At 44.7% G+C, this 20,419-nt stretch overlaps 3 protein-coding genes across 4 annotated transcripts in view; all 3 read right to left on the minus strand.

The window, feature by feature from the left end:
* CDC5L (cell division cycle 5 like) overlaps window positions 1-2,639 on the minus strand; it is a 30,880-nt gene extending 28,241 nt beyond the window's left edge. The window contains exon 1 of one of the 2 annotated variants that reach the window (XM_052691356.1): window positions 2,472-2,638. In XM_052691356.1, the coding sequence (XP_052547316.1) occupies window positions 2,472-2,516 (45 nt within the window). In that variant the 5' untranslated portion in view covers window positions 2,517-2,638. Of the gene's footprint in view, window positions 1-2,471 lie in introns of both variants that reach the window. The other variant, XM_052691364.1, reaches the window with a different exon arrangement.
* A 150-nt stretch (window positions 2,640-2,789) lies between these two features.
* LOC128088852 (zinc finger protein 835-like) lies at window positions 2,790-6,684 on the minus strand. Its single transcript, XM_052699722.1, has 2 exons — window positions 5,150-6,684; window positions 2,790-2,874 (listed from the first exon to the last, which is right to left on the minus strand). Exons 1-2 carry the CDS (start codon window positions 6,682-6,684, stop codon window positions 2,790-2,792), a joined length of 1,620 nt encoding a protein of 539 aa, XP_052555682.1.
* Window positions 6,685-7,514: 830 nt separating this feature from the next.
* On the minus strand, window positions 7,515-9,659 carry LOC128088859 (uncharacterized). The gene is made up of 4 exons (XM_052699735.1): window positions 9,362-9,659; window positions 8,509-9,117; window positions 7,830-8,052; window positions 7,515-7,631 (listed from the first exon to the last, which is right to left on the minus strand). Coding segments are annotated over exons 1-4 (1,131 nt in total). The 3' UTR covers window positions 7,515-7,630.
* Between the last annotated feature and the right edge of the window lie 10,760 nt (window positions 9,660-20,419).

The following is a 20,419-nucleotide window of genomic DNA, read 5'->3' on the forward strand; positions in this document are numbered from 1 at the left end:
TAAATAATACCATAACAACACCTTTTTTTGGCATGGGTTAATTTAATTGAATATGGTGTTTCAAAAACAAGGAACTTTGTCTACCTTGAAATATATCACCTCAGTGTTTAGAATGCTACATGCTGAAGAGCAGATCCCAAAGCCCACAGACTTAGAGGGGAAAAAAACAGAATAGGAGCCAGGCTGCCCACATGCAACAAATTGTGCACTGAGATCTGATCAAAAGCTACATATCTTATCTTACCAACTGTCTTTCAATCCACCCATCAGCCCCTCTCTCTCCTTTACCCTCAAATAAGCAGGTTCACAATTTCTGATAACCTCACAGGTCAGAAAGTGATACTTAAGTGCACCAAAGCTATTTGCACAGCCTTCTACATCACAGATGTTCCTCTTCTAAATCCTAATAAGCGCGTGTAGCTGTGCTCAGAATCTGTTCAGCTGCACGGTGCAGATGCTACTCGTCAGGGACAGATCCTCTGTCTAGCACAAACAGCTCTCAGAGCACAGAAGCACACAGCAGCTTTAAGTCCAGACGATGATGAGCTCTGGTTTGAGCTCCTGCAGGAAACAATTCATAAATTATTTCTATTTATAGAATAGCATTACCAAACATCTCTAAATCCTTCCTTGGCTTCTGAATTTTCCCTTGTGTTACATGGCAATGCAAAAGCCATACTGCCTACAATAGTGGTGGGTGCTTTTGCAAACAACCAGCCATCTTCCTAAGGACCTGATACCACCCTGTTCCATTTGGAGCATTTTTAATGCTGCACATAGAACCACAATGTTAATTAAATAGCACTAAAAATGCTATTTCATCTCTGGAGTGAAACAAAGATCTATATGACCTATTGCTGTTTCTTCTAACAATTCTAGATGACCACAAAAAGAGAGTAAGCACCCTCTGCAGACCTCCAATTTAGAAACAATTAACAAGCTGCCATACACCTCAAGTGCTTAAAAGCCCATAAAGTACATAATATATTTATCTTTCACTGATTCTTCTCATTGCTTTCTGGAATCACATACAGATTTGATCTTTGCAGTATACTGTTGCAGAATTCTGGATTATACAGTGTCAAACCTCTGAACACCTAATAACAAATTTTTACATCCTTGAAATGTGCTATTGCTCTCTTTCTCACAACCATGTGCAGTTCTGAAAGCATGTGGTGGCAAAAACGAGAGCAAGGGAGTTGTGTTTTGTTTGTTTTATTTTTCTGAAAGATGTAGATTCTTAGGGATAAAATACTCTGGGCTGCAGGTGATGAGCTCATAGCCATCCTCATTGTTTTACAGAATCATAACATGATTGAAGTTGGAAAAGATCTCAAAGATCATGAGGAAGTTTTTCCCCCAGAGGGTGGTGAGGCACTGGCACAGGTTGCCCAAGGAGGCTGTGGATGCCCCATCCCTGCAGGCATTCAAGGCCAGGCTGGATGTGGCTCTGGGCAGCCTGGGCTGCTGGTTGGCGACCTGCACACAGCAGGGGGTTGGAGCTGGAGGAGCGCTGTGAGCCTTTGGAACCCAGGCCATTCTGTGAGTCTCTGATCATCTAATACAACAGTCAGCCCACCTCCATCATACCCAGTAACGATGTCCCTCAGTGCCACATAGAATCATATCACCTATCTTATCACGTCTACTCATTTTTTTAAAACTTCCAGGCAGAGTGACCCCACCACCTCCTGGGCAGCCCGTTCCAATGTCTCACCACTCTTTCAGAGAAGAAATTTATCTTAATATCAAGCCTGAACTTCATCTGGCACTACTCAGAGGTATTACCCCTGATCCTCTCACTGTCTCCTGGAAGAAGAGGCCAGGCCTCACCATGCTACACAGTCTTTCAAACAGCTGTAGAGAGTAACAAGGTCACAGAATCAGAGAATGGCCTGGGTTGAAAAGGACCACAATGTTCATCTAGTTCCAACCCACTGCTATGTGCAGAGTAAACAACCACCTGATCAGGCTACCCAGAGTCCCACCCAGCCTGCTTTTGAATGTCCCCCCTGAGCACTCATTTACACATTAAGGGCTTTTAGGTCACATTCCCACCCCCTCCAACCACCTTCGGGGTGCAACAACTCTGCCTACACACTATTAGGCCCGCTCCAGCCTGAGAAAAGGACATCTGCGGATGCAATACAACCCATACACGTCCCCCAGCCGCTGCTGAGGACAAGGGTCTGGAGAACAAGATACGTGAGGAGTGGCTGAGGCAACCGGGTCTGTTCCATAGCAGAGAAGGAGCTGAAGAGCAGCACTGAGCTCTACTGACAGCGACAGAGTTGGGCCAGGTACGCTAGCAGCAGTCTGTGCCCCGAGCTGCCTACTGCGCATGCGCACCACCACCCTCCGCCGACGCCTGCCCACCGCTGCAAAGCAGTCCCCCCTCCCCCCGACACACACACCACACACACACACCACACACAAACCGCCGGGGCCCAACCGAACGAACCGAGTCCTACCTCGGTGTTCCGCCACACACCGCCTTTAATCATAATCCGCGGCATCTTGGCGGCGAAGGGGATCGATTTCCTGCGGAGAAAAAGCGGCGATGGGAAAGGAACGCCGCTCGCTACGGCGGGGCCGGCCCACCCTCGCGCAAGCGCCGCTGGCACTGTGCGCAGGCGCACAGGCGTGAGGGCGCGAGGGGGAGGGAGCGCGGTGCGTGCGCATGCGTACTGCGCGATGGGACAGAGGTGGGGCGCTCTGCGCATGCGCCGCAGCCTCCTGAAGAGAGGTGCCTGAGGGGGCCGGTTGAGCGCGGGCTGAGCATCGCCCCGTCAGCTATTTATCCTATTTATGTGCGTCTTCAGTGCTGACTGCTGGCTCCTTGAGTCGAACGTGCCGCCGTAGCGCCCTAGCTTCCTGGGGAAACACAGCCCGAGATTGGGCGCTATCAAGATCAACCTTCTGCTTTTTCCAGCGTACGACTGCCTATCGCATCACACAGTCGCACTCACAGCAAAATAATAAACGCTTTGATTACAAAATCCATCGTGATTTTGGACAGGCTCTGGCCCCTGAGCACACAGCCATTTCAGCCGTTCCCCCTAAAACAAACGCAGGCGCAGAACAAAGCAAACTACACTTTTATTTTAAAAATGAGCACACTTTTGCCTCCAAACGTCTCTGAGGTGGAAGACAGAGAATCATTTCTGCCCCAAATGTTCATTACTAGCAGCAACCACCTGCAATAACGATGCTTGACAACCTTAAGTTCCACCTGCAAATATCTTCTTGCCCCCATCTGCAACTAAACAAAACTTCTGCTCTTTACAAACTCTTTACAAATTTGGATCCTCCATGTATGTACAACATACTTATAAAACACTGCTTTCCTCCAGATTTAGCTTTCCTAGCCTTACACATGTGTGGGCTTCCAATTCTCTTCAGTGCTTCTGTTTCTTCTTCGCATCTGTTCTTGCGATGCTTTCTTCACCTGAGGAGAATCAAGATTAAAAAACCTCCAAATCTGCACAACAGTGTTGTTGTTGCTTCCCAGGAACACCTCCATTTATCCCTATTAGGGTATTGTTTCTCACAACAGTGTCGGCTGGTTGGCTCAGTCACCTTAAGATCTTCATTGTCCTCCCTCTTCCAAAGAGTGCCCTCCAGCTTATCGCCAGAACATCAATCCATGCGATTCCATCCACCTCTGAAAAACTGTTTTCCTGCACTACCAGAAAGTCACTGCAAAATATTATCTGTGCTTATAAAGAAAATCTTAAGTTTGAGAACAATAATAAAAGCAATGGCAATTTCACGTTTAAATTCTCTAAATTAAGCTACAGGGTTATTCTGCTGTTTCGTGGGATGAACTGTAACATTAGGAAAAACGACCACCACTCCTTTGCAGTTCTTTTTGCACACAAGAGGGTAATAGTGCTTTCATAAATACCACTGAACATACATTCACTGCTGTCCAGAGTTTCAAGCACAACATCACTGTTAAACACGCAAATATTTGAAGTTTGAATCTTTATCATGCAATACAACTGCAGTTTGACACAAGTGGTCCCTTAGATGTATTCTAGATGCACAGCAAACCTTTTTAACAACCTAAGTTTTACCGTTCAAAGACTGGACCAGACAATCTTACAGGTCTCATCCAACCTTAAGGATTCTATGATGGTGTTTTCAATTTACACCGTCAGCAAATATTTACATCAGCAGAAAGGATCTTCAAACAGAATGACATAGTGTATTTTAAGAAACAAAGAGTACAGTAATTACTAGTCTGAGAAAAGACAAGGCATTTCATACTAGAGTAACATTAGACATCTCCACGAAGTTTGTGATTAACTTAAGGATTTTCAGTATCATAAAATATTTCATTAAGAGAAACATTACTATTCCTGTGAAACTACTGAAAGAATTATCAGGAGCAACTACAGACATAATGAACTACCTAAAAAACATTTTACATTTATACACATACAGAAAATACTTCTGCAGCACTCTTGACCAGTGATGACATTACTATTTTGTGAGATACAAACTTGTTCTCTTGTTAAGTATTACGGGAGAGCCTGGCAGCAAGGAACACAACTTGGAGCAGGTGGGAGTAAGCTTCAAATCATACTAATAATTCTTAACTGAAAAACGATTACTATATGATACAGTGTGAACTTTTATCCCTCCTTTTAAGCATTCCTGCAGTTAGACTTGTTTTTAAACATGAAAGGAAGTGGCATAAAACTGTTTATGCTGATGAACACGGGCCAATTCATAACTCTGACCTTACAGAATAACTTTTCAGCTATGCAGGTATGAAGAGGTGTTCCAATGTCTTGAGCTCAGTCTTCACTAGAAATAAGTTCACAGCAGAAGCTGGAGCAAAGCAGAATTCTGAATTGCACTCCTGACCACAACACTGGCTTTGTCCACTAACAGCCACATTTCTAGGTACAGCAAGGAAATGTACAGAAATAAATAAACCTGGGACATGCAAAGCTCTCTAGAACTGAGCATTAGCTTGCAAACCCCAAGCTTACATTCTAAAATTATATTGCTACTTATGATTTTCTAAAAGCTTCTTACTGGACATCACATTACAGTTGCTGCACTTTTGTTTTTTTTCTTTTTATGCATTTTTACATGCTTTTGGAAAGCACATTTATCTACTGTAGAAAAATCACACTTTCTGCAGTGAAACTTCACATGAACCAGCAAGTGGCGCTTCAGGTGGCTGGACGTGCGGAAAGCAACACCGCACTGCCCACACTTGAATGGCTTCTCCCCCGTGTGAATTCTCAGGTGCTGCTTGAAGTTTCCATTGTGAACTGTGATATAGCCACACTCTTCACACGTGTACGTTTTGACAGGTAGTGGCTTCTGTTCACTGAGAGAGCCAGGAAATGAGCTTTCATTCGCAGCGTGCGAAGCCAGATGCTGTTTTAAGGACAGCCATTTGTTTGTTGAATAGTCACACTTCCTGCACTTGAGATGCTCCGTATTGCAATGCAGGACTTGGTGCCGTTTCAAGTGACTGGAGGTACGAAATTCCTTCTGGCAAACGCTGCAGCTGTAAGGTTTCTCACCTGTGTGAGTCCTTATGTGTAGTTTGAGGTTGCTTAAGATGTAAGTAGAGTACTCACACTCTGCACACTGATAGAATCGTGGCTCACTCTGCGCTAGCAAATCATCTTTGTCTGCCTTGGTATCTGTCTGTTCTCCATACATTCCTGAACCAAGCATCGAACAGACTCCACCGAAACTCTGTGAGGAGCCAAAATCACTTTCTGGACACGTGCCTACCTGCATTTCATGATGCAATCCAAGATTCTCCAGATGGCTGTCTGCATAGAAGTAATGGCCGAATTCATATTGATCATTGACATGAAGCAGCCTGTGTCTCTGCAAACGGTTTGAAGTTTTAAAAGTCTTGTTGCATTCATGACACACAAACTGTCCTTTATCAGCATGTATTTTAAGGTGCTGCTTAAAGCTGCTATGAAGAGCAGTAGCATAATCACAGTGTCTACACTTGTACAGTTTGAACACAGACAAACTGGAAGGCCACATATCCCTGGACTTAGAATATGCAGCATTGTTTTTACTGTCTTCACTTTGCGAATGAGAGGTTTCAGGGCTGAAGAGAGGGTCTTCTTTGTAAACTACAGTGTTCACTTTGTACGAATCCTGAACTTCTGATCTACTCCCAAAAATAGGTGAAATGTTCTTGAAGTGGCTGTTTTTGGTAAACGCCCTTCCAGGGCACATTTTCTTATTGTCCTGCACATCACCTGCCTGCACAAAGTCTATTTTTGAAGCTAGAGTTTTACACACTCCCCCAGTGAGACTATCATCTTCATTAGAAAGAGGTCCAGGAACACAGCCCTTGGAATCACTTTCAATTTTGCATCCTTCGCTTTTAAGATATTCATTGCTCTGATTCATATAAGCATTAGCACTCACCTTGAGCTGTTCATGGCATTTCTTATGAAAATTGAGATGACCTCTAGTATAAAAAAGCACGTTACATTCATCACATGTGTAATTCTTGGAAGGTTTCCGAGTTCTCTTTCTTCCACTTCCAAAGCTGACTTTGCACGGTTCCTCACTCACGTGCAATCTTCTGTGTCTCTTTAACCCACGGATGCTTGTAAATGCTGACTGGCAGAACTCACAGGAATATGGTTTTGGCCCTGTGTGCATGTAGCTGTGCCTAACCATGCTGGCAAAATACAGTGAAAAAAAGGTGCAGAACCTGCACTTGTACAGCTTATAACCAGCATGCCAGTACATGTGATTTAACATGTAAGATAAGGTAGGACAAGAGTAATCACACTGAGGACACTGGTAAGGTGGTCTCTCTTTATGTGCCTTCATGTGATGAATAAAAATCCTAGGATTTGATGAATCAAAAAAGCAAAGTTTGCAGGAAAAAATAACTGGGACGCCCAGAGATGTAAAATCTCTTTCAATTTTGATGAAGTATTTCTCATATTTACTTTCTTTTTTCTTTCTTTCCAGCTTTCTTTCTTCAGTTCTTTGCCTAACTCTTCTAGCACTCATTTTATTTTTTCTTTCCTTTTGCAACTTATTCATCTTATGAAGCTTAAGGTGGTTCTTCAGGTTGACAGAAAAGAAGAAGGTTTTTTTACAAAAGCTGCATTTATGTGTTTTTTTATTTTTATGAGCCGAATAAATGTGCCTCTTCAGAAGCGCAGAGCTTTTATATGCAGAACTACAAAATTTGCAATTAAAATTGATTTTATCACGCTTATCAGTAGAACAAGATGCTTTAGGAAGAGGTTTGATGCTCATGCTATGACTTAGCCATGCTAAATCTTCTTGCTGGCCTTGAATTTCATTTGGCCTTTCACGAGGGGAAACGATACGTTGCTGCCGACATCTTTTCTTACAAACAGGCGTTAATGACTTATAAATATGCTCTTCAGGAGTAGCTGATACTGCAGAAACAGAAGCATTTATCTCCAGTTGCCCTTCTTGCAATTCTTCTTTAGTAGAACATCTATGAATAAACTGATCGAAACTCAGTTCTGGTTCTTCTTTCAAACCATGCTGCAAAACACAACTCAGAGTTTCATCCTCAGATTTGCTTCCCTTCTTTGTTTTGCTGTTAGCTTCATTATTTCCATTCCTCAAAGAATCGGCATCTACGGAGATAAAAGAAGAAAAAAGATTTTTTTTTGCATGACATTTCCTACAACAACTGAAGTTCACAATTAATTGGTAGTAATAATGTAAAACAGCCTAATACGCTTCCTTGCTCTTTATTCCCCTAAGAAAATGCTTTCTAATCTCCACTTCTTTCCTAACGCCTCTCTCCACACTTCTCCCTCAATAACATTTACCATTGTTTTAAGAGAAGTTCTACTTGGAGTCTCTTTCTTTCCGCTGTGCTTTTTCTCTCAAAGCTCTGAATTGAACAGAACAACACCATGTTTTCATGGAATAGGTTTACACCAGAATTCCTGTCAAAGCATTGAAGTGTGCTGCAATGCCATTCCTCAGGAGACATTCTGCTATCTACTTTGTCTAAAAGGCAAGTACTCTTCCCTGTGCTTTCTGTAGTATCTAAGAAAAAAAAGAAAAAAGAAATGCAAAAACCCCACCTGTTCCCCAAGTTTTTGTTTACAAATCTTCTCCCCTCTTTCACAAGTTGCAGAAAAATGAAGTGGTACCAATTCCTTTTGGTTTCAATAATTACCACATCAGTCTGTGAAAGCATTATGCATACTCCAGAAAATATCTGCTTGAATGCCTGCAGGCATTCAAGGCCAGGCTGGATATGGCTCTGGGCAGCCTGGTCTGCTGGTTGGTGACCCTGCACACAACAGGAGGTTGAAATCAGATGAGTATTGTGCTCCTTTGCAACCCAGGCCATTCTGTGATTCGGGTGCACAGGAATTTAATCTATGTTGGAATGATTAATCTATCATAAACTATTTTGCATTCTTCCTACACATTTTCCCACCTATTTCAAACTAGAAATTTACTTCAACTCTTGGACAACTCTTATTAACAAGTTACCTTCCACTTCAAGGGCTGTCCCAATCTCCTCGTGTACTTGAGGTTGCTTCTCTTGGCTTTCATCACAAAGAACACCCAGAACACAGGCAAGTTCTTCATCTCTGCATGTTTCTGGTAACACCAGCTGGCCACAGCTGTCGGTGGTCTCATCTCTACCCTCACTGTCAGCAGCAGAGAGGAGAGGAATCTTTGGAATGGCATCATTATCATTACACACTTTCCTGCCATTCACTTCACTTATCTTTGCCAGCTCAGTTTGACATGGCGACGTCAGCAAAGCAGCGCTGTGACTTTGTGCATCCTTGCTTATCCCACTGCTTATAGATAACTCTGAATTGTTACACACGCTCTCAGGGATCCGTTCTTCTTCAGAGCACTCCACACTGCCGTTCTGATTTATGGTCCCATTCAGTTCCTCCCAAATATTTAAACCCTTACTACCACTTGATGGCCTCAGGCAGCTTTCCGACACACAGCAACTCCCAGCAGCCTCCTGCTGCTCCTCCCTCAGCTCTGGAACCATCGCCACCTGCTCCTGGGCCTGCAGGAACTCCTCATCGCTCAACACAAACACGGTGACCGGGAGAAGGATTTCAAAGAGCTCCGGCTCTGAAGACAGAAAAGAACGCCGCGTTGACGTTACTCCCCAAACTCCCTCAGTAACCCAATCCCTTGAAACGAAAGAACACGTAGTGCAGCCCCCAGGCACGGCGCTCCCTCAGCCCAAGACGCGGCCACTCCTTCTCCTCCCTCCCCCTTTTCCTCCCCCTCCCCCCCCAACCCGCAACCGCAACCACAGAACGGCCGCAGCAGCGCGACTCGAGCCCTGCCGGCTCCTCAGTGGAGCACCTACCGCTAAACTCGTCCTCCAGCTTCGCCTGCTCCACCGACACCGCCATCCTCGGCGCGAGCGCGGCCAACCCCACAACACCAGCCAGCAACGGCCGCCTTTCCTCCGCACCGCCACCACGCCTGCGCGCGGAACAACTTCCGGGGGGAAAGGTCACGACTGCCGCCTTCTGATTGGACGGAGCGGGGGGCGTTGGGATCCGGACGTTGCGCCGCGCCGCTGTGAGGGGCTGAAGCCTGGCTAGGCGTGCTCCCAGGAGCGGGGCGGCGGTTGGAGTCCCGCCTTCAGGCCTGGCGGCCATCTTTTTGTTGTCGTCAGTAACGTAGCCGTCCGCTGAGACTGGGTCTAAAAGCTTCTTAATAATAACAATATCGTAATGATAAGCATACTCGTCCCTGGAGGGGATGGAATTAGCGACGGGACGAAGGGAAGTGGTTTTGGATTGGAGAGGGGCAGGTTGAGGCTGGGTGTTGGAAAGAGGTTCTGTGCTGTGAGACACTGCAATGGCATGCCCTGTGAGGCTGTGGATGCCCCATCCCTGGCAGCACTCAAGGCCAGGCTGGATGGGGCTGCGAGCAGCCCGGTCTAGAGGGAGGTGTCCCTGCCTACAGCGGGGGGTTGGAACTGGGTGATCTCAAAGGTCCCTTCCAACACAGACCACTCTTATTCTATGATTGAAGGTAACTGCGTCCCAGCCCAAGGCAGTGCAGGTGTTAGCAGTTGTTGTACAGAGCGACAGGAGATTTTCTTCCTGCTTTGTTTGGCTGCTGGGAGAAAAGGCAGCAAGGGAAAGTAAATTAAGCTAAAAAATAGATTGGTGATACCACTAAGATGACCAGAGGGCTGGAGCAACTCTGCTATGAGGAAAGGTTGAAGGAACTGAGCTTGTTTAGCTTGGAGAAGAGAAGGCTCTGGGGAGACCTCATTGTGGCCTTCCAGTGCTTGAAGGGAGCGGATAAACAGGAGGGGAACGGCTGTTTGTGAGGGTGGGAGGTGATGGGACAAGGGGAATGGTTTTAAAGTGAGACAGGGGAGGTTTGGGTTGGATCTGAGGAGGAAGTTTTTCATGCAGAGGGTGGTGAGGCACTGGCACAGGTTGCCCAAGGAGGCTGTGGATGCCCCATCCCTGCAGGCATTCAAGGCCAGGCTGGATGTGGCTCTGGGCAGCCTGGGCTGCTGGTTGGCGACCTGCACACAGCAGGGGGTTGGATCTGGAGTATTGTGGGCCTTTGCAACCCAGGCCATGCTGGGATTCTGTCATTCTGTATTTGCTCTGAAGTGATTGCTGTCAGTTGTTCTGATGAGCCTTCAGGCGCTGCCAATCAACTCTCAGTACCTTATAATAAGGTAATTAAGTAACAAATTTCTTATGTAAGGCTGGAGAGAAAAGTGTAACAGCAATGTTCCTCATGCCAAAACCATCCGAACATCCACCAGAGGGCGCTATAGCCCTCTCTGTGGGGCCATATGCTCTGAGGCTGTGCTCATGCTCAGATAAAGGCTCTGCAGTGAAAGAATCAGAAATACATGAGAACTCGCAAACAGCCCTGTCCCTGTTTAGCTAGTTCAGAGCGTCCCTTGTGGAAAAGGAGGCAGACAAGATCTGCTTTTTAGATAGAAATTTAGGAAGCATACTTCACATCAATTGTAATGATCACTGCTATTGATATCCTGCACATTTGTTGTTCCCTTTCAAAGGCGTCTTTCAAAATATACAAAACCCAGATTTGAAAGAGAGACTAAAATGCAGGAAATCCATTGTAACCACTCTGTCTTTTTGATGCTTGGATCGAACCATTTGTACCTGTTGAATAGTGAGAAACCACTAGGAGGGACAGTTCCAAGTTATCCATTGATTTGTCTTGAACCAATTCACTGCAGTGTTTCCTCAGATCATCGCAATGAGATTTCATAGAATCGTGGAACCATAGAATGGCCTGGGTTGCAAAGGCCCTCAGCGCTCCTCCAGTCCCAACCCCTGCTGTGTGCAGGTCGCCAACCAGCAGCCCAGGCTGCCCAGAGCCACATCCAGCCTGGCCTTGAATGCCTGCAGGGATGGGGCATCCATAACCTCCAAAAGTATGCTACATATGGTTTATTTATGGAAAAGATTGTTTACAGACATTAGAATTGAATCTTGAGTTGAAGATATGATAATCAGAGCTTGACTTTTAAGCCACCTCACCCAAAAGGGAAAATGTTTTTGCTTTTGACTGGGTGTTAATTGTTCAGCTGGTTCTTGGCATGTTTTTTTGCATGTTGCAATTAAAGCTCTTCCAAACAGTTCCAGGGCACAGCTCAGGAGTCACCTCGCTCTGGAATTGTTCTCAGTGAGCACTTTATACTTAGTCACCTGTTTTTTCAAGGTGAAAAAGATTAGTTTAAGTGGTATAGACTAAATCCATTCCATTGTTACGTTACTGCATGGCCAAAGCAGGCTCCCAGGTCTGTTTTATTGGTAACATCAACCTACCCTTCCCATAGGTTTATTCACAGAATCACTAAGGTTGGAGAAGACCTCCAAGGTCATCCAGTGCAACTGTCCACCTTACCACCAATATTTCCCCTCTAAACCATGTCCTTTGCCACCACATCTACATGGCTCTTGAACACCTCCAGGGATGATGACTCCACCACCTCCCCAGGCAGCCTGATCTTCTGCTCTCTGATTGAAGCTGGGCTCTTCCAGGTGCTATTTTGTCATACAGTTATGCTTATCCAGTAACTCTGTTAGTAAATTAAACGGTGCCAGGGCTTTTTTGCTAACTGGAGGCCTTTCGGCATGATCTGAGCTGGTCGTGTCCATATGGTGAAGTTCTCTTACCTTCCAAAATGGAGTGACCACTCCTCAGCTGTCCATCCAGCCATCTTTCTCTGCCAGGCCACGCCAACACATTTAGCTGTACCAGACACCAGCCCAGGCAGCAGAACTCAGTCCATTTATCATGTAAATAGCAAGGTGCTGGCCAGGCTTGGATCCAAGCAAAGTAAAAACCTCCTAAGCAATTCCTTGGCATCCACCAGGAGTGATTTCCTAGTACAGAGAGTAGAACGGGGAAACAAACAAAAAGAGTGATCAGAGAAGAGTCATTTCCTTAGTGAATCAGATGAATATCTCAACCATCAGTGAAGTCATCCAGAATCACAATTGCTACAGAATAAATTAAAACCAGGCCAGTCAGAACAGCATCCACCTTCTTTTCTCCTCTTTTGCCCATGGTTAGAATAATGTATTAATTACTTATCTACCCTTCTGTAAGTCTTCATATAAACCTCGGGCTTATGGATAAAAAAGAAATATTCACCCTTGGTGTGTGATACAGCTGACCTTTACATGTCTGCATTAAAAGACAGCCAGACTTACCTCCATAATTTCCCAAGGAGCTCCTATCTGCAAACGTAGCCCACTTGTCATTAAAAGCCAAAGCCTTCTGAGTTTGCAGCCTTTTCCCCAGCTAAACATGTCAGGTCCCTCACAGCCTATTCTTTCTTCCCGTTTTTCTTCTGGTTTAGGTTATACTTATAATAATGGGGAAGTGCAGGAAGGACTTTCTATGTGATTCATAAATTCTCTCCAGTATTGCTCTCCCTCCAGATGTCGCAGAGTACCATGTCTGTCTTCAAGCAAACCTCATAAATGGAAGGACAAAATATCTCTTTGCTTTGTGTGACAGTTACACAGCATGTCAGAAGTTACTGAGGCTTTCACCAACTGGTGTGGACTTCTTAATTGAGTGGAATGATTGCTGGAATGACTTGTCAGTCAAAAGACATTATGTTTGCAAAGGTTATGTTGTAATTAAGCGCAGAACCCGCAAGTACTGCTTTAAAAAATGCATTTCATGTAGTGCTGAACTGAAGGAGCTTCTCAAGAGAAGGTGCTAAGAAGAAACTTCTTTGGCTCTGAATTATCCCAAGGCACCACCTTGTGTCGCATCCCCTGAGACCATGGCAGAATGCCATAGGAAGACTTGATTCTTCCCCGGGCAGACAAAAACCACTTGTTTTTGTTTTGTTTTTTTTTCCACGGGGTCATTTGCTGTGCCTGCATTTTAGCACGTCTTCCAGCAGCAGCACAGTTCACGCTGACACGCTTCTCCTGCAATCGCTGTTGTTCAGTCAGAAGCAAAACAAAATGCCCATCCATTAGGAGGGCTTCTCATCAGAGGTGTTACAAAGGAGAGATCTCATTTCAGAGACAGAGAAATGAAAGCACCAAGGACTTTCCTACCTAAACAGAGAAACTGGAATACAGTCCTAAGCTCAGTGGGAATGGGAGTTCATGCTGTGTACTGACACAGATGATCCTGCAGCCCATGCTGTCTCCTTCCACCACTTCTCTTGCCTGATACTGCAGTACTGCTCTTCAGAACCAATGCCATTTTGTAGTGCAAAAGAGCAAAATTCTGCTTACTGCCTCTCATTCAAATAGAAATGATTCTTTCAAAGTTTAAGTATAGTTTTTAGGCAACACTGAGAGAAAAATTCATTTTCAGCCTACCTGAAAATCGAAACTGGGCTCACTTTTCAGCTGCTTACCTTCATGCCTTAGCTGTAGTTCTTTAGAGAATTGCTGAGCACAAAAGTCCTGTTCCTACCCCAGAAAGAGCTGCATTTCTCTAATGGATGGTACAGGTCTGTACACCTTAGAGGAGTCTGTTCAGTTCACAAAGTGCTTTGAGGTTTACAGCTGTTATTGAAATGGCCATTGTTAATCTTGTTTTCATTAGCTGCTGACCATCAGGAGGATTTTGAAGACAAGTACCAAGTAAGAAGCTGGATTCCTGAGCAGAACTTTACACGAGGACTCCATTATATGTGTTGGGTAATTTTTTAGAATCTTTATGTTAATGTGTCTGGATTCATCCACAAAACTTCTGATGGAATTTATCAGTCTGATCAGAATCAGACTGATACAACAAAGACTGGCACTTGTGGGACCAGCTTGCAGCATTCACAGAATCACAGAATGGTTGGTGTTGGAAGAGACCTCTGGAGACCACCTTATCCAGTCTCCTGGTTAAGTTAAAGATAACGTTTGCTTCATCTTTGCAGGGAAAGCTTGAGTTTACTTGAGCCTGAAACTGAGCATTTCTGTTTCATGGCAAATGCAAAGTTTCACACTATATTTTTAATCTCAATATGAAAAAGTCCTCACATGATTAAAAACCTTCCTACCCACATAGAAAATGTTGCTTTTAAAATGTCTACAATGTATGTGTTCACATGGATGAGAAAATTCACTACAAAATGAAAACGTTACTTCAAAGTTCATTTTTCTCCTTTTTGTATTAATTCTCTGTCTTCTGACATACCAGTTCTGTTGGCCCAGGATGTTGTTTATCTTACCATACAGAGGTGATACCCTGTCAAGATATGCTCAAGGATGATCAATGGAATGGATAGTTTCCAATAGTGTGGGTGGAATTCAGCTGCAGTTTCAGGGTATCCTCTTTAAATAGTATCTGCATGGGAGCTGCTCATTAAATTGCTGTTCTGGAGAGGGATTTTCTGCACCTAAAAGAGCCTTGCATGTAGTCCAAGTTACACAAAGCAGATGCTTACACTTAGCTGAATTGTTTCCCATTTTCTTCTGACTACTTCTCCAGTAACTGTAGTGGGAGCCCAGACTATTTGTGTACGTTTAGGTTTGAAGTGGATACCAAATTTCACTCCACTATTTGCCCGTGGGACGAGAACCTTCTGAGAGCAAAATAGTGGCATGAACTTAAAGCCTCTTGGCCATTTAATATTACTATTTTTGAGTACACCCGAGGCCATTCTGGGCTCATCATCCAGAACCTGAAACCCTGAGCAAGGTACATCGAGTGCTATTTTGCCAATGAGGAAACTTGACATACTTTTTTAAGCCATTACGGAAAGCAAAGCCCTGTAGTTCATTCAAGGCAACCCACAATCGACTGAGATTAATCAAGGATGAGAACTACTTGGGCCTGTCACCACTAAGATCTTATGTTGACTTAGCCATCTGATTTAGAGATGAAAACACATTTTTGAAGCTCGTCAATGAGGATGTTTGGAGTGAAATCCTTCAGACCACATGCGAGTGTCTAAATCTGAGAAAATTAACCCAGGCTCCCTTTATTGTCAATTGGAAGAAAAAGACATTTAGAGTGTGAGTCATCTGACCTCTTTTAGATGTCCATTTTGGAGTGATGAGTTGCAGATGAAATGCCGGTTCTCTTCGTTAAGTACCAAATGAGCTGAGGGCAATTAGCTTAGATATGGATGTCCAATGGGATGAGATGTGCTCCTCCCACCCCCAGTCCAGAGGTTCTGCTTTGCCCTATCAGCAGAAAATAGCTTTATCACCTGGTCCAAGACTAATCTGCATGGAGGTTAGAACAGCCACTGGAACTGGAGATCCATCTCCACTTGGGAGTGATTCACAGCTTCCTGAGGTCACTGGGAATCTTTCCATTGGCTTCAGTGAGCTTTGTAAACCCACTTTTGTTTAGGCATACATTAATTTAGCAGATGAGTGCCACAATTTAAGATAACGTCATTCTTCTGTTTTTTATTATTCATGTTTTGCCACTCTCAAAGCAGAGCTGGCAAAGCAAAGTGAGTTACAGGCTAATACAGGGGCTCAGTCAACCATAAAGGCTGGGTAAATGTAGCCTGTTAATAAATGTTAGCAAGATAATGCCTTCCTTTAGTGCACAAGTCTTCTCTTATTTGGTGGATCTAGTTCACAGTCTTCATTATCATAGCCATCAATATTTAATCCCTTTGTCCATCTAATCCAAAGATACCACTGGGCTGTGCTTTACAAAGAGCAGCTTCCCCATCCAATCGGAGTGTTATCCACTTTGTCAGAGAGCCAACAGGCTGTTCAGTCGCCTCCTCAGAGAGGAGTAAATTAGGGTGCCTAATTTAAACTGATTAGTTGGGATCTTGTGATCTGAAAAGGTCAGGTCACCTCCAGCTGAATGGAGATGGGGCAATGTTTCACTTGGATGGTGCCTGACTGTGTTTTACTGGGATGGAGTCATGGAATCATGGAATCACAGAACAGCCTGGGTTGCAAAGGCCCACAGCGCTCCTCCAGCCCCAACCCCTGCTGTGTGCAGGTCGCCAACCAGCAGCCCAGGCTGCCCAGAGCCACATCCAGCCTGGCCTTGAATGCCTGCAGGGATGGGGCATCCACAGCCTCCTTGGGCAACCTGTGCCAGTGCCTCACCACCCTCTGCATGAAAAACTTCCTCCTCAGATCCAACCCAAACCTCCCCTGTCTCACTTTAAAACCATTCCCCCTTATCCTATCACTATCCACCCTCATAAACAAAGTCAAATTCCTCCTGATTTCCCCCCATCTCATTTTGTCTCCCCACCTTGTCTGCATGTTCTTCTCTGCCAGACAGGCAGAGGTATTGCTTAGATAAAGAACTGATAAGAAGAACCATATGCTTGAACTGAGCCTGAAACATCATTAACCAATAATAAGTAACATAAAAGAACATTGTAGATTTTGGGGCAAGTGAAAACTGTGGAGAGTAAATGTGAGAGTTTAAGTATTAGTTTTATTTTTGTGGCATTGTGGGTTCTTTTGCAATACTTTTACTCACCCCACTGCTCCAATCTTCCTTTTCAGTTTCTGGGAACAATTGCTCTCTTGTGCTTGGAGAATGCCTGGGAGAACCTGCTGTTGCCCATTGGCAGAGACTTACAGGTACACACAATCTTCTGTGGCAGCAACTTTTTTTCCTCCCGTTGTTCAGGTCACTGCAATGACTTTCTCACTCATGCTGGGATCATTCACGTACAGATGACATCATCAGTCCTGATCACGTTTCTATAGGAAGAAATGGGTCATTGAACACCTTTGGGAAAATAATGACAAGGTCACACAGCGAAAATATTTGTCATTTTAAATAGCTAGCAGGATTCAGGGCTGCAGTGCATCGTGAGGGGTTTCAGATTCTGGAAGTACGGGAAGCAAAGAGAATATACTCAAGTTTAAAAGCGTAACTCAATATATGAGATGCTTACATTTCAGTTCGGTTTTTGTTATAGCTTTTTTCTTTTGCATAGAATAAGTGTCTCAGGACAGGATCCAGTTTGAACATGGTTTGAATAAGACAAGTATCTGTACCTAAAGGGAGCCTATTAACAGGAAGGGGGTCAACCCTTTGAAAGGGGAGATAACAGCAGGACAAGGGGAAATGGTTTGGAATTGAGGGAGGGCAGATGGAGGTTGGATGTCAGGGGAAGTTGTGTGCTGTGAGAGTGGTGAGGTGCTGGAACAGCTGCCCAGAGAGGCTGTGATGCCCCGTCCATCCCTGGAGGTGTTCAAGGCCAGGTTGGATGGGGCCCTGGGCAGCCTGGGCTGCTGTGAAATGGGGAGGTTGGTGGCCCTGCATGGCACAGAGGGGTTGGAGCTTCGTGATCCTTGAGGTCCCTTCCAACCCAACCATTCTGTGATTCTGTGACTCACTGTCACATCAGCACTTGCAAACAGCATCTGACCTTATTCAGATTAGATGCGCTCTCCATCCAGAGCTCCTCTCTTTCAGCACTGAGTCTAGTCAAGGTCTGGGAGATGAGTTTGGACACAATCTAAAACTAAGTGGTTATATTTAGCTGAAATAAATTCTGCTTCTGATGTTATCAAATCTGATTAAGGACACATGATGGACAGAGATTCTAATGTGTTTAGCAGGAGGCCAATAAATAAACCTTGTTTCTAATGTTAGGGGTTACAAGTACGTGTGATAGACAGATGGATATTTAAATATATTCCATTACAAATTAAAAAACAAAGGCAAAAACAAATTAATATTACCTTGTCAACCCCACACACTACAGTAACCACAGGTCAGGATCACAGAAAAAATGAGTAAAGAAAGCATCTTAGTCATGGCTCGTTACTTACCTTATGGATTGTGTGTTATATTGTTATGGTCAGGGTTTTATAAATAAATGATGGCCTAAAATTTTCCCTTCTGAAAGAATACAGAAATGCTCTCCTAATAAGGGAACAGGCTCTACAAACAAACAAACAAACAAGTTTGCAACGCAGACTGAATAGAAAATGCTTCTGGGGAGGGACGTTCCATGTACGTGCTAGTGATTTGATGGGTGCAGACAAGAAGAAGGCTTTGTTGACATCCATAGCCTAATTTGGGGGCATGAGGAACAGAAGAATTTAATCAGTTGCCAAACAGCCAAGAGGAAGGCTGTGGCAAGGCAAGGAACTGAACCCAGTGCTCCCCAGGGCCCTCACCACAGGGCTGGTTTGGTTCTTTTTCCCAGGCTAGGTTCATCTCTGATTTCTCAGTGTAATTGAGTGCAGAAAGTACTCACAGTTGGTGCTGTTGTTTTTAAGCATGGTCTACTACAGAATAATCTGAACCAGCCTCTGAAGAGTGAGGTAATATTTTTTCCAGCATATAGAACATGACTTAAAAAGCAGAGAAATATGGATCGTGCCCATCTAGAAGTGCAGCAGCAATGCCTAGCTTTGCTGAGACCTTTCCTGTCCTGTTTTTCACTACAAAGTGGTCCTTGAAACATAATCAGATGGGCAACTCTGTTAGCAAAGCATAACTGAGCTGTGGCTTCTTTCCCACCACAGAAATGTAGTCTGAAGGCTGAAAAAGAGAGAAAAAGAGACCCGAAGATGAGTTTGTACATTTGATAAAGAGACCCAAAGAAACAGAGGGTCTAGAGGTGAAGCTTTGGGTGCTGTCCCTTGAACTCTCTCAGCCAAGCGATGTCTTTCACAAGAAGACAAGAGCTTGGGAAGTTCCCTTAGCAGTGGGATGCATCAGCAGGCAACTGCACTGGTGGCTGCCCTTAACAGGGTCATTTTGAACGACGGTCTTGGTGCCGCCACAGCTTGTTGTAGAAGTTTTGTCTTCCCCATTCCACCTAATCAGAATTTGTTATCATCATTTGTCTCTGTTGTGTCTTTGTTTCTCAATCTTTCTGTCCTCTTTCTCTGTTAAGCATGTTTCAGACTGAACAAGGATCCTGTTCTTTTCCATCCAAAGAAGCATCTCCATGATTTTCCACTTACAGTTTTCACTGCAGCTTTTACGGGACTCAGTCTCAGCTATCTTCCTCTCTCAATAATAACTAGTAATCACAGCATTTCTGAATTCCCAGCGTGAGTCCATTTAGAAATTAGGAACAGTAAAATTAGCCAAACCCTAATATGAAAAAAAAATTGGCCTCCTCCTTAAATCCATTGTTGTTGCATTACAATGGTGCTGAGAGGCACAAGCCAATAGTGGCACTGCACTGCTTCTGCACCCTGATCAGAAATAGTAGGAGGTCAGTGAGACCTTGACTAATGCACAGTCCCAGGGGGTAAATCAGAAGCAGAGAGAAGAAGGAAATAACTTGATGAGTGCCACACCATAGGCAATGGCAGGGCTGGAGCAGGACCTTCAGACTCATCTGTAGTGCCATGTAGTTGAGTTCCTGATTGCACCCTTGAACCCTGGGTACACAGCCATCTGTCACATCCCAGCGTCACAACCCCGGGCTGCTGTGTTCCTGTCTTTGTGAAGAAACAAGCAGGTGACACAGAGGCAGGTATGCCTTGGAACTTGAGTCCTGCAGACAGCATTTGTAAAGATTTGGGGGTACGACTGTTTGTGAGGGTGGGTGGTGGTGGGACAAGAGGGAATGGTTTTAAACTGAAACAGAGGAGGTTTAGGTTGGATATGAGGAGGAAGTTTTTCCCCCAGAGGGTGGTGAGGCACTGGCACAGGTTGCCCAAGGAGGCTGTGGATGCCCCATCCCTGCAGGCATTCAAGGCCAGGCTGGATGTGGCTCTGGGCAGCCTGGGCTGCTGGTTGGTGACCTGCACACAGCAGGGGGTTGGAGCTGGAGGAGCGCTGTGGGCCAGCTGTGATTCTATGGTTCTACGAACCAGGCAGTGCCCAGAGGCAGCACAGGGTCAACATTAGTTTGCATTATTTGGGTAAATTTTATCAGTATGCACTTAAGCTCATTTTCTGAAGGTAGTCAAAATTACTTTGATCTCTTGTTGCCCAATGTGGCAACCTTTCCTTTGACTGCCTTTACATA

The sequence above is a fragment of the Tympanuchus pallidicinctus genome, unplaced genomic scaffold (genome assembly GCF_026119805.1).
Source record: "Tympanuchus pallidicinctus isolate F22 unplaced genomic scaffold, pur_lepc_1.0 scaffold1, whole genome shotgun sequence".
NCBI classification, from domain to species: domain Eukaryota; kingdom Metazoa; phylum Chordata; class Aves; order Galliformes; family Phasianidae; genus Tympanuchus; species Tympanuchus pallidicinctus.

Coding starts and splice junctions, on each gene's coding strand:
- LOC128088852 (XM_052699722.1), bottom strand. CDS start 6,684: ATGGTTAGGCACAGCTACATGCACACAGGGCCAAAACCATATTCCTGT. Junction 2,875..5,149: donor GTGAAGTTTCACTGCAGAAA/GTGTGATTTTTC, acceptor GTGTTTCCCCAG/GAAGCTAGGGCGCTACGGCG.
- LOC128088859 (XM_052699735.1), bottom strand. CDS start 9,659: ATGGCCGCCAGGCCTGAAGGCGGGACTCCAACCGCCGCCCCGCTCCTG. Junction 9,118..9,361: donor GCTGGAGGACGAGTTTAGCG/GTAGGTGCTCCA, acceptor TTCTGTCTTCAG/AGCCGGAGCTCTTTGAAATC. Junction 8,053..8,508: donor GACAGCCCTTGAAGTGGAAG/GTAACTTGTTAA, acceptor TTTTTTTCTTAG/ATACTACAGAAAGCACAGGG.